Source organism: Notechis scutatus, chromosome 3 (assembly GCF_049901735.1).
Source record: "Notechis scutatus isolate UNSWTSFEM ecotype Mainland chromosome 3, rNotScu1.2, whole genome shotgun sequence".
NCBI classification, from domain to species: Eukaryota; Metazoa; Chordata; class Lepidosauria; order Squamata; family Elapidae; genus Notechis; species Notechis scutatus.
Genome location: NC_142011.1, coordinates 70,516,737 through 70,530,951, shown reverse-complemented (window position 1 = coordinate 70,530,951; position 14,215 = coordinate 70,516,737). Strand labels below are relative to the sequence as shown.

Genomic DNA, 14,215 nt, shown 5'->3' with positions numbered 1-14,215 from the left:
AACTCCCCCACAAGCAGTTACAAAAAGGAGGAAATGCCGTTTAAACTAAAAATGACTATAAATTATAAAGAATAAAAACAACACAAACCACACTGAAGCAATTAAGGGAACCAGGCAAGATAAGGGCTTGAAGACGTCCACAGATATCAGAACACACACTGGGTAGGATGCCAAACTCAGAGAGGAATGACAGACTAGAGATATTTCCACGCTTTGTTTCCAGCACTGGCCCATATGCATGTCCATCCTTTTAATCAATTCTCACAGCTGCAGCCCATGAAGAGGATCAAGGCCCTTTCCTCCCCTATAGACCATGCCATTCACACCTCTCCCTTATCCTCTCCTCCCTTTGTGCCCTAGGATAGAGAGGGGATGGGCCTGGGTCTTCCTCTGACTGCCCAGCCTCCTCCACAACCTCCGGAGCCACACTTCCACTCCCTGTCAACTGTTCTTCCTCTCCCTTGCAGTCAGACTCCAACAGGGGCATGACACAATGGTATCTTTTTATACTTGCTGTACAGGACGGCCGATGGAAGTGCAGGGCACTGTGCAAGAGAAAATGCTTACAACCACCCATTTACTGACTGTTTAAAGTTACAACAGCACTGAAAAAAGTGACTTATAATCAGTTTTCACACTTTACAACTGTTACAGTATCCCCATGGTCATGTGAACAAATTGGCAACTGGCACTTATTTATGACAGTTGCAATGTCCTGGGATCCCATTTTGTGACCTTTTGACAAGCAAAGTCAAGCCAGATTCATTTAACAACCATGTTACTAACTTAACGACCATAGTGATTCACTTAACAACTCTGGCAAGAAATGTTATAAAATGGGTCAAAATTCACTAAACAACTGCCTTGCTTATCAACGAAAGTTTTGGGATCAATTGTGGTCATAAGGCGAAGATTACCTGTACTGCATAATAAAGCAGTACTTCCCAAACCTTGGTAAATTACCCAAAATTGGATAAAGATACTTTTTGGAGGGAAATAATGACACATGAGCCTATTAACCAGTGACAACTGGGAAATTTTAATTGACTTAAAGTGTTTTGCCGGCATTGGGTAAAAAGAACATTCTGATAAGTGGTTTGGGGTGAGGAGAAGTTTGGGAAGCACTAGTAGAAGTGACATGATTTTTAATGACTGCAAGATGATTTATGCGGCTTGTGTTTATACATTGCTTTTATGTTCATTCTCATATTCTGATAATTACTGTGATGTTAGGCAAGGTATGTTGCTGCTGCCTGCCATTTAGAATTAGAGGGCTGAAAAATTAAAAAACATTAAAAAACATTCGTAATGAATAAATAAAGGCACAATCTGTGTGCCATCAAAAAAAAGAGGTTCAGATGGTATGGTTGAAACTTATGTGTATAAGCCTAGATCCTGTTAAAATCCTTACCATATGCAGAAAACAAATGTCTAACCAGAATACATATGTGAATATGCTGCACAGATAGCACTTTTATGTCAAACTACTTTCAAATAGCTATCTTCCTCATATATAACATATATTTCCTGCTTTTCAAGTCAGTGCTCAAATCTTCAGCAAGACAAAGGTTTGGCCCAAACATGCACCCAAAAGATGCTTCAGCAGTATAGACTTGGCCTAGCCATTTCAAAGAATCTCCTGCAAGCTATCAGTTTTACAGATTCCATTGTGTTTCAGCAGTAGTACATAAAAATGCACCAACATTTTTGGCAATATTTTGATCTACTTTCAAACCACTTTTCTTGATTATCATCCTCCGCCACACTTGCTTTATTTTATTTGATCTTTAAGTCTTCTTAAATGGATGAAAATGGATTATCAGGAGCCCAAGACTATTTTTTCCCCCCAACATTGTGATCTCAGCTTACTTGGGTCCTGGCCAGTTCATTATTTTACTCATCATTTTATTTTCAGCTTTCCTGTACTCTGGTGTGCTTTTAATTATTTTTCTTCCATGGTATATGTTCTTTTAAATCTCCCTGTTTCCCTTAGTTCTGGCTTCCCTAGTTTTGAGTTTCTCCTGCTTCTTTCTGCTAGAGGCGCTTCAAAATATTTTATTTCCTTCTAGCATTAGAACAGCTAGATTAAAGTAAGAGAAATATATTTCAGTCTGCTTCTCCATCAATTAAAAGGAAGTTTGATATCTCTTAAGAGACACTAGTACATAGAAGGCTTCGTAATAAAATGGAGGTTCATTCAGTGTATCCATTGGTTGGCCAATGATGAAGAAGATCAGTGTTGCAGAAGGATTATATCACTTAACTACAGAAATATTATTTTGCCTTTCCAATAAAAAAAAAGATCAATAACAATGCTAAAAAGTCTTTAAATGTTTGTTATTTTGAGCCAACAAATTTCACATGCTTATTTTGTTGTATGTTTAAAATAACTCTGGAATCCATACTTTGGCACATACCATAGTACCAATTAAATAAACAGGGCAGAAGCCACATTAATTTGTCTATTGATTTCATAGATTAAGTCCATAAATGACTGTGTAAAACTTCAACCAAAATACTTTATATTTATTTAAAATACAAAAATTATAAAGTAACTAGCATGGCTCTTTCAATTTGAGGACTTATTTGCCAATTTCTGTTTTTCTGAGATATTGAACTTCAGTTCTTCAGTCACCCTGAGAGTCTTGGAGAAATGAAGATTACAGTTAAGCTTAAAAAAATAATCACAACAATATTGTAACAGAGTTCAACCTGGTCAATCACAATCAAACTGGATAACAATATTACCTTTTAATTCTTTGATGTTCTGGTCCTCCCTAAAGCAATAAGCTAATTAGAAGCCAGGTAACCTATGATCAAACTCGTCTTAATGAGAGCATATATATATATATACAAATATAACCTTCTTTGATCTCCAATAACATTAATTCATGTACCCGTAGATACTTTGTAGTACCATGCACTCAGAAAGTATTCAGACCCCCTTCACATTTGACAATTTTGTTATGCTGAAGCCTGATTCTACAGTTGTTGAAATTCATTTTTTTCTCATTAATCTATACCCAGTACTCCACAATGACGAAGTGAAAAAGAACTTTAGAAATGGCTGTAAATTTATTAAAATGAAAAAACTAAAATATCACATTGGCATAAGTATTCAGACCCTTTGCAAGAACCCTTGAAATTTAGCTCAGGTGCCTCTCATTTCCCTTGATCATTGCTGACATGTTTTTACACATGTTGCTGACATGTTTGATTGGAGTCTACCTGTGGTAAATTAAATTGATTGGACATAATTTGGAAAGGCGCACAACTCTCCATTGAAGAAGGCCTCACAGCTGACAGTGCATACTGTAGCAGAGCAAAAGCCCTGAGGTCAAAGGAACCGCCTGTGGAGCTCAGAGACAGGATTATTTTAAGGCACAGATCTGGGGAAGGCTACAATAAAATTTCTGCTGCACTGAAGGTTCCTAAGAGCACAGTGGCCTCTATAATTCTCAAATGGAAGAAGTTTGGCACAACCAAGACTCTTCCAAGAGCTTGTCGCCCAGTCAAACTAAGCAATTGGGTGCAGGGGGGAGGGTTTTAGTAAGAGAAGTGACCAAGAACCTAATGGTCACCCTGACTGACCTCCAGAGATCCTTTGGAGATGGGACAGAGTTCTAGAAGGACAGCCATCACTGAAGCCCTCCACTGATCTGGGCTTTATGGCAGAATGGATAGATGGAAGCCTCTCCCCAGTGCAAAACACATGAAAGCCCACTTGGACTTTGCGAAAAACAAAAAACAAAAGAAGCACCTGAAGGATTCTCAGACAGTGAGGAACAAGATCTCTGGTCTGATGAAACCAAGGTTAAACTGTTTGGCCTCAATTCTAAACATTACGTCTGGAGGAAACCAGGCACTGCTCATCACCTGCCCAATATCTCAGTAGTGAAGCATGGTGGTGGCAACATCGTGCTGTGGGAGTGTTTTTCAGCAGCAGGGATTGGGAGACTGGTCAGGGCTGAGGGAAAGCTGAATGGAGCGAAGTATAGAGATATCCTCAATGAAAACCTATTCCACAGTGCTCACGACCTCAGACTGGGCCAAAGGTTCGCTTTCCAACATGACAATGATCCTAAGCACACAGCTAAGATAAGACAGGAGTGGCTTAGGGACAACTCTGTGAATGTCCTAGAGTGGCCCAGCCACAGCCCTGACTTGAATCCTATTGAACGTCTCCAGAGGGACGTATAAATGGCTGTCCATTGATGGTCACCATCCAACCTGATTGAGCTTGAGAGGATTTGCAAGGAAGAATGGCAGAAAATTCCCCAATCCGAGTGTGCCTAGCTTGTCGCGTCACACCGAAAAAGACTCTAGGCTGCAATTGCTACTAAAGGTGCTTCAACAAAATACTGAGTGAAGGGTCTGAATATTTATGCCAATGTGGTATTTCAGTTTTTTCTTTTTAATAAATTTACAGCCGTTTCTAATATTCTGTTTTCTGTTTTTGTCATTGTGAGTGTAGTGTAATGAGAAAAAAAAAAGAATTTCAATAACTATAGAATCAGGCTACAGCATAACAAAATTGACAAAAGTGAAAAGTGTCTGAATAGTTTCTGAATGCATTGTATATACCAGAAAAATCATGTTTAAAAATAATATTTTAAATTAAGTACAATGATAATTAATCCTGATATTACATATGGTACCATGTCTGTTATGAAAAAAGTAATTTGTAATGGAAAAATGAAACTAAAGTTATTAATAAGATATATTAAAATATCAATAATTCCTCCTATTCATCCCTCCTGAAAATACCATAACTTAGCTTCCATTATCTATACTCATCTTGCAAGTTAGGTAAGAAATTTAAAAAATACACAGACAGATACATCATTAAAAGAAATGGATGTTAAAATCATTCCATTCCAGACTGTATATCCTATAATAGAAAAGACCAATCAATTTCAGGAATTTTAATCCTTAAATAGGCAATTCCCACCGTTGGAAATTCCTGAGTTTACAAAATGGCAAATGGTAATCTAATCTCATTAAGATCAGTGAAAGATTTGGCATGGTCAAGAATAGGCTGTAGGTAGCATTTTCGTGATTAGATTAAAGGAAGCAACATCCAGGCAGATGTTCAAACAGGGTTTGTTTTGTGTGTGGGGTGTGTGTGGGTGTGCGTGCGTATGCGTGTGTGTGTAAATGTTGAAATGACAAATGTGGAATGAATATGCATCATGGGTGCAATTTTCAGGTTTGAGATGCAGGCCTTTGCAAGTGTCAGTCAGTTTTTGCCAAAACTATCCCTGCATCATCTACAGTATGAAGACCAGAAGAAATAGAGACTTAGTACTCTATTTATGTACTAAGAGCTCTATTTATGCGCTTAGTACTCTTAAACCTCATCACTCCATCTGTCGTTGTGATCTGTACACCATCTACATTTCAGAATTTTTATCAGAACTCCATACATAACATGTTTTCTTTGGCCTGGGCACTTGAGGTGCTTAAGAACAAATGAAATCAAAACAGACTCATCTTCATTAAATTCCATTCCAGAAACCAATCAGACGACATTACATTCTATTACGTGTTTAAATGTATATACTTCAGTGTTTTATGTAAACTCTCATCCGTTTAACTTCAGTAAACAGTTGGGTGACTCTGTCACCCCCAAATTAGTTGCCACTTAAAAGAGTGAGAAATTCTGTTCTGCTTCCTTTGGAGTGGAAGTTGTTTTGCCCCCAGGCAATTACTAAATCTGAAAAAAAAAAAAAAATCCAGACAACTAGGTGAAAAATCCAGACCACCACTAGATGACAGCAGAGAGTTAAGGATATCTCTCTTTCTTTGCTGCCATCTGCTGCTGTCCCTAGTCAAAATGCTCTGGCTAGCTGCAATGCTTGTCCACAACCCAACCTATATCCTGTCCTGCTCCCACCCATCGTCTTGACCTAGCAATTGCTCAGGTTCCCTGATGGCAATGTGGTGGGCCTGCAGCATATCGTAGTCAGGTTGGGTGGGTTTTCAAAGCCCGCAGGCCCAACCGGCTCACCCTATCCTGTACCGCAGGCCCAAGGAGGCTGCCTTGACTTCTTGTTCTTCTGTCTGTAAGCACCATCACCCACGGCTCCAATTGCTGCACACGCAGGCAAGGATTGCAACCTCAAGGCATCCGACCACAAACCTTATACAAGCAGATAAATATGAAAAAGGCTTTTCCTTTAACCGATTTCCACCAATTAATTGAAGGGCATACCTTGAAATGAGGATAAATAAATAAATAAATAAAAAGAATTCCATTACATAAAATAAAACCTTTTCTCTGAAAAGATTGCAGAGCGTCTACTCAGAATGATACTTGATATTCTATCTCCCCCTATTTTTTAAAGTGACAATATTCTCTCAAGGATCAATTTTGATTGGTGGGGGGGGGGGGGAGAGTAGGGGGGTAGGGATCAGACCAAAGCAAAAACATCTCAGTCTTTTTGGGCAACTACTTCTCTCTTTCCTTGGGCTGAGACTATTTCTACAGGCCACAAACTGCTGGATTTTATTTTCCACTCTGGAAATAAAAAGCTCCATGAATAATAATAATAATATTGCAGCTCCTCAGATGCACCAGAAGAATTGACAATTTGATCGCTGCAAAGGGTATCCGGAAAGGCAACCATCGTCATAATCCAAAGCTGAGCTTTTTTTTTAACCAAAAAAAAAAAAATCAATCTTCATAACTGAGACTAAATGACAGAACCTCAAAGCCTCCTCATTATCTGCCCTGTAAATGCTGCCCTAAGAAACAGCAGAAACCCCAAGCCAGAAACCTACCTTCCATCATGGTGGCAGAATTGCATTCCTCAGTTTCCACAGAGGCGGAAAAAAATACGGGAAATTATGACTCCAGTTGAGCAGATGCTTCATGTAAACTCTCAGTGCCGGGATCTCAGATGCATCGCTGGTGAAGCTGTCAGAGCAAGAGGGAGGGAGGAAAGGAGAAGAAATATGGGGAATCAAACCAAAAGGAGAGTGGGCTAAGGCAAAAGGCAGGCCATGGATGCTGCTGTGACTATCACCTACAGAATCACAGAAAGATGCTGAGAGAGAGAGAGAGAGAGAGAGAGAACGGGTGAGAGGGAAAGAGCAGAGGAGAGAAAGGGAGGGAGGGGTGGTGGAGGGAGCCAGCTTAGCTCACACACTTGCTGCTAGCATCTCAACCAATCCCTCCAGCTTTCTCACTCGTCACATGGTCCCTTGCTTGCATCTCCTGACACAATACCCCTGGAGAACACAGGAACCAATTTTTTTCCCCTCTTTGCCTCCCTCGCTTTCAACATGCATGCCTAGCCCCTCTGGAGCTCTCTGTCGTGGTGGTGCGTTTCCCATCTCTTATCATCTTGTACCAGCTTCTGGAGCAGCACGTTTGATCAACAGATCCTGCCAGGAAATAGAAATTTTTTTTAAAAAAAACCAGGTAGCAAAAAATCAGCCTGAAAATGCAATATTGCAATGCAATAATCAGGCATGGGAAGCCAAGATGACAGGTTCTCATAACACAGAGGAGCTGTTAATGTGGTCTCACGTTTATGTGTTGGCTGAAGACCTCCCCTCCTTTCTCTCTCTCTCTCTCTCTCTCTCTCTCCCCTCCCTGTCCATCTCTCCCTCCCTCCCAACCATTCAGGAGAAGAATCAATTCATATGACGTCACATCCCAATTATCCCCAGGAGGAGGATGCAGGGGGAATTTCATCGAGGCCATCTTCCACGAGAGCCTCGAAATTAATTTCGCTCTTAGTGCATCCGTGCCAAAGGGCAGGGAATTGACACGAAAAAAGGAAACAAAAGGCCCAGGCATCAGGAGAAGGATTTTCACATCAGCAGCCTTCAAAAATGCATGCGTTTCTCTGCAATATCTGTGCAGAGGAACAACCACACACACAAAAAATACCCCCAACAACCCCACTCTTCATTCTCTACTCAAAAATGGTTTGTTTTTTTTAAAAGAAACCCCGGGATTTCCAGCTAAGCTTTTTACGACTCCCAGCTCTTATCCTGCAAAGACTTCAAGGCAGCCACTTACAGCCTCCTCTAATTTGGAAAAATTGGCACATGCAAGGGAACAACAAACAGGTGATTGTTTTCCTTCTGACAAGCCAAACTGTTTTCAATTAGGGAGGGGAGGGGAGACATGCCGAGCTGCTTCTAAGCATCTCCAGTTTCTCTTTTACCTCCTTTCCATGACATCCATATTTAATCAAGCCCGATAGCATTTCTTTAACCGCTGCTATTTTTTTTTTCCTGTATGGAAATTTTTGGACAGGCCAGGGGTACTGTTAGCCTCTGCAGTGGCTAGAAGAAGTGAATATTGGGTTCGGTGAGATGTTGATTGAGATGCTCCTAGTGATTTGGAAAAGCAAACAAGCTTCTAGATGACAGCCAGGATTAGAAGAACTTGGGTGAAGCTGACAGAGAAATATCTTTTTTCCATTTGTTTAACTGTATAAATTTTGCTAGAGGATCTATTCTGGCAAACCAGATCCTACATATTTCCAATTACCTGTCCTGCACAAGGGTTTTGAGGGTTTTTTGTTTTTTGTTTTACTCTTCATCTGTAGATACTTTTAAATAACCTAAATCCAAGCAGATAATTTAATTTGGGTTTGAAAATTCAGGTGCATGGAATTTGAATTTGCAAATCCTCATTCAAGGACAAGATTTGACAACTCAGAAAGAATTTGAGATGTACAAAATCTCCATTTTTTGTATTATTTACGCACTTTATCTTTATACTCATTCCAGTTGCATCTCAATAGTTTACAGAGGAAGAATCCAAGTAAAAAACTTAGGAGATGCCAAACCAATATTTTATAAGTCAGAATTAGTAAAATATTCAGTTGGAATAGCATATGCTAACACTATGTTTTTTAAAGTGACAGTTTTTCTCAATTATAAATGGAGTATACAATTTATATAGAGAGAAGGGGGAGGAAGAGGGAGGGAGGGAGAAAGAGAGAGACGAGAGGGGGGAGAGAGAAAATGAGATAAAGTAAGAGAGAGGAAAGGAGAGAAAGAGAGAAGGGAGAGAGAGGGGGAGAGAGAAAATGAGAGAAAGTAAGAGAGAGGGAGGGAGAGAGAGGAGGACGGAGAAAGAGGAGAGAAGGAGGGAGAGAAAGAGAGAAGAGAGAGGGAGGGAGAGAGAGAAAGAGAGAGAGGAAGAGAGAGGGAGGGAGAGAGAGGAGGACGGAGAAAGAGGAGAGAAGGAGGGAGAGAAAGAGAGAAGAGAGAGGGAGGGAGAGAGAGAAAGAGAGAGAGGAAGAGAGAGGGAGGGAGAGAAAGAGGGAGAAAGAGAGAGGGAGGGAGGGAGAGGGAAGGAGAAAGAGGATTTGGGTTGCTAGTTCAGGGCTGGTTGGTTGGATTGGTTGATTGATAGATTATTCAATCATACCTTCACAATTCTTAATAGTTTACAGGCATATGCAAAAATTAAAACATTCATAGTGTGATTAAAATAACAAAAATAAACTCATAAAAGAAAAAAAATGAATTTGTGATTTGTGATTTTGTGATTTAGCAGGATAGCCTATAGAAAGAAGAGGATCAGAATATATCCTTAGAGAGAGAAAGGTTAAATTACAAACGTGCTTATAACTGCCATGAAGAAAATTAGAAGCCACTTCTTTGTATCTTTCCTTCTGCTTTCCTTTTTTTGCACTCTCATCTTTTTTCTTTTATTTCTCCTTTTTTTTTCTTCCTTCCTTCTCATTCTACTTTAGTTTGTATTGGTACAATTAACTATTGTTAAAACTTCCATTAGAAATTATACACACACTCCAGAAATAAATCATAACATTACTGTAACGACAAAAATAGAGCATAGCAATAACAAAAATAAAAAAGTTTTTTAAAATGTAAACGTTGGTGCAGCAGGTAAACAGTTACTGAAACATTTAATGAAAAGCTAGGGTTTTTTTTTTTTTTAAAAAAAAAACAATCTTCTGGAAGCCATCAAGTAGGTAGAGTAGCCAGAGCTCCAAAGTGGGATTTGTGAACTGTGAACCAATGTCTTATATCATACATGTTTTTCATCTGGATGTGTGAAACTACAAGGAACTTCTCCCTCAATGCTTTAATACAGGAGTGTCAAATTCTACTTCATTGAGGGCCACATCAGGGTTGTGTTTGACCTTGGGGAGTGGGGGGAGTGGTCGGGGGGGTAGCCAGGTCAACGTCACTTGTGTTGTGGATGCCTGTAGTGGCCTAAGTGCTCCGCCAGTGAAAACGGGCTCCCAATCTCTGTTTTCTGCTCCTGAGCTCCATTTTTCCTGGCAGAGGATTGTAGGAGGCTGTCCTAGCCGAAAATGGAGATCGGGAACCTGTTTTTGCTGGCAGAGTCACCACAGGTTGATCCTTCACTGTTTCCAGAGTGGATCTAAGCACCCTGTGTGCCAGTTCCAGCCCATGGGCCTTGAGTTTGACACCCTTGGTTTAATAAATCAAGCTGAGACAAATTGAAGAAAATGGTCTTGTATGTATCCAGGATTTGTAGATGGCTCTGAATTTTTCTAGCAATGGTGGTAGACCCATGGTGCTTCCATTGCTTCAAGAAATCCCCATATTTCATCTATCATGGAGGGGTGGTACTATTAAAGCTATGCATTCTAAGAATAACTTCTTTTATATTATTGTTCTGCTTTTTCAATGTACACATATCTATAACATTTTGACAACACTGTGACATCTCTGTTACATTTATAGATGTATCTACACGTTCATATACATTAATCTTTATTTCTACTTTTTAGCCAATTGTACAATTTGTCCCAGACCGCATAATATTCTGATTCTTCTTTGCCTTTTAATCTAAGAATAACTTCTTAGTAGCTATTGCCCTTTAGCAGCCATCTCCATACTCCTCTCACAACACAGTTATTTGGGAATTACCATATTTACCCAAATTCGGGAATCCTTATAAAATAAGGTGACACATTTTTCCTTCAGTCACTTGCATATCTTTGCTTTATTTTTACTCAGATATTAATGTACAAATATGATGGGTGGATCAATGCAGTGCGAATGTGCCCAACATGTATGTAACACTATTCATATGTTCTATATATGTACTAGAGAAATGTGTCTGTAATGCTGTTGCTTCCTTTTTAGAAAAAAAAGAGGCATTTTTCAGCAGAATCAAAAATGGGATTTTTGAATTAAGGAAAAATAAAGTAATAAGAAACTGAAAAACAAATATAGAAAAAATAGAAAAGAAAAAGAAAAAAAGATTTTAAAGAATCAGCTTCCAATCTTCTTGGCAGCAGTTATAGATAACATTTATATTTTACCCTTGCTGTCTCTACATTTATATCATAATTTCCTTCTTTATATAAGCTACCCTTTCTAATCTTCACATCCATAAATCATAAGTTCATTCCTGAACTTTTCTTTTGTTTTTGTTTTTTCAGCAAAAAACCCACAAGCGGTTTCTGGTTACTGATCAGTGTAGTTGTTGGATCTTTCACTAGCCCAGGGGTCTGCAACCTTAAACACTCAAAGAGCCATTTGGACCCATTTCCCACAGAAAATAAAACACCGGGAGCCACAAAACCTGGGTGGGCATGGCTAATTCAACTCACTCCCACCCAGTCACATGACACCCCCGCAGCCACACCTACCCAGGTTTTATGGCTCCTGGTATTTCCTTTTCTCTGGGAAACAGGTATCTTTCTGTGTCTCTCTATCTCTCAGTCATATCTGAGCAGGATCCAGAGATAGATGGCAGGAACTGGCCTTGGTATTTATTTTTATTTTATTTTATTTGTCAAGCAATTATAAGATAACAAGTATAAGTATAAACATAGTTATGAATACATGAAATGGATACATATAAGAAAAATGAAAAGAAACAATAGGACAGGGACGGTAGGCACCTTGGTGCACTTATGCACACCCCCTATAGACCTCTTAGGAAAGGGGAGAGGTCAATAGTAGAAAGTCTAAGGTTAAAGTTTTTAGGGTTTGGGGAAGAAACCATAGAGTCAGGTTGATTATTCCAGACATTGACCATTCTGTTGCTGAAGTCGTATTTCCTGCAATCAAGTTTGGTGCGGTTTACCTTGAGTTTGTATCTATTGTGTGCTCTTGTATTGTTATGGTTGAAGCTGAAATATTCATTGACAGGTAGGACATTGCAATATATAATTTTATGTACTATACTTAGATCGGACCGAAGGCGGCGTAGTTCTAGGTTTTCTAGGTCTAGAATTTCAAGTCTGGTGGCATAAGGTATTCTGCTACGAGCAGAGGAGTGGAGAATTCTTCTTGTGAAATATTTCTTGACTTTCTCAGCTGTATTAATATCAGATATGTAGTGCGGGTTCCAGACTGATGAGCTGTATTCAAGTATTGGTCTAGCAAATGTTTTGTATGCTCTAGTTAGTAGTGTGATATTACCAGAGAAAAAGCTACGCAGAACTAGGTTAACAACTCTTAATGCCTTTTTGGCTATGTAGTTACAGTGGGCTCTATTAATTCTATAATATTGTATTGTATCTATTAACTTTATTATTTATTATTAAATTAATATTGTATCTATTAACTTTATAATATTGTATTGAGCAGCAATTCTGTGATCAGAGCTTCCAACCAGGGAGTTGACTCCTGCCAAGTTATCTAAGACCTGGAAAATTGGAGAGGCCGGCAGTTAGAGAGAGAGAGAGAGAGATTATCTCATAAGTGGAATTTTACCAGAAGATTGTGAGTTCTAGTCCCACCTGAGATACCCAGGCAATTTCCAGAAATCAACACTGACTCAAAGGCACAAAATAAAAATAAAAAACACAAATGTAGAAAGTTCCAAAGTTTATCATTTTGAAGCACAATGAATGGATTACAAAATAAATGTAGTGCCCACGGTCACGATGTGCCTGTATCTCTTTAACACAGCAGACCCAGTTCCCGCTGCAATTCTTTGAATGTTTCTTTTAATTTCTTCTCAATTTAATCAAAAGTCTCTTGGCGGAACACTTGATTTACTAAGGACTCTCTACACAACAACCTCTTATTCAACAGAAAGTTAAGGATCTTATTTCAAATTAATTAAAGAACAGAAGGCATTCTAGTAGGACAAGGGTATACAGGTTGTAGAAATCTAGATGCCCACTGGAAGCAAAGAAGCTTTGAGAAATGCAAGATTTATACAGTCTTTAAGAGTAGAAATGCCCCACCTCTCTCCCTCTCCCTGAAAAACATGAAAAGAACCTAACTGGATTTTCCAAGTGAGCTAACAAGAAAGGAAGATTATTTTGCAGAATGGTGCTTTATGGGAGCCGTACTTAAGATTTAGTTATTTAAAGATGAAACCATGATTAGCTGCTTAAACAGTAGCAAAGGAAAATACTTTAGTGAAGCAAGTTTAAAACATTGCTTACATGGAATCTACAATATTTATTGTTGTTAATTAACTTAAATAAGAAATATATTTAATTTTAAGGATAATACATAACTATTGTCTAATTAAAGAAAATAACAGGTGTTGAACTCTTATATGAAAATAGCTAGATTTTGGAGGGGAAATCTACACACATAGTTAGACATGTTCATTAAATTACAACAGGATGTTGGACAATGTTTCTGAAAAAGAAAAGTCCAAATATTACAAAAATACCTTTTTATGATATTAGTTTGATGGTTGTGTCTGCTGCTGCTTAATTGGTGTCAGAAGCTCCTACCCATTATTATTATTAACCATTAAGCAGCCTAAGCATGTGCTTAGGGCACCAAGCCCAAAGGGGGCACCACAAAGTTGAGAATATGGCTTCGTTTGTATAGTATGTACATAGGAGGGGGGCACTAAGATTTGTTAGTGTTTAGGGCACCAGTGAGCCTTAATCTGCCACTGCCCTACCAAGGGGCTTCTGGGTCAAAGAATTAGCCAGTGACACCACAATTGCTCAGGGGACTCCCAAGCGGGTTCCTTTCACGTCCCTGTTATTTTCCCACTGAAGAGGTACCTATTTATCTACTTGCATTTGCATGCTTTCCAACTGCTAGTTTAGCAGGAGCTGGGACAAACTGAAGGGAGCTCATTCCATCATGTGGTTCGAACTCTCAGGTTTTGAACTAGCAACCTGTCAGCCTCTCAATGTTCTTCTGACTCAGTGTCCTAAGCACACGAGCTACTTCACTTCCAAGACTGGGTCTGTTTAGAGCCATAGGTCCAATCCCCCATCCTCAACAGTAGTGTTAAATTCCCAATTTATGTTAGCCA

The 14,215-nt window shown here is 39.1% G+C and overlaps 1 protein-coding gene across 22 annotated transcripts in view; it reads right to left on the bottom strand.

Annotated features, from left to right (window-relative positions):
• Positions 1–7,173, bottom strand: part of SGIP1 (SH3GL interacting endocytic adaptor 1) — a 114,834-nt gene extending 107,661 nt beyond the window's left edge. For 5 of the 22 annotated variants that reach the window (XM_087960423.1, XM_087960424.1, XM_087960425.1 and 2 more), the window contains exon 1: positions 6,784–7,172. In XM_087960423.1, coding sequence (XP_087816549.1) covers positions 6,784–6,793 — 10 coding nt within the window. In that variant the 5' untranslated portion in view covers positions 6,794–7,172. Of the gene's footprint in view, positions 1–6,783 lie in introns of all 22 variants that reach the window. The other 17 variants (XM_087960427.1, XM_087960429.1, XM_087960435.1 and 14 more) reach the window with 8 other exon arrangements.
• Positions 7,174–14,215: the final 7,042 nt, after the last annotated feature.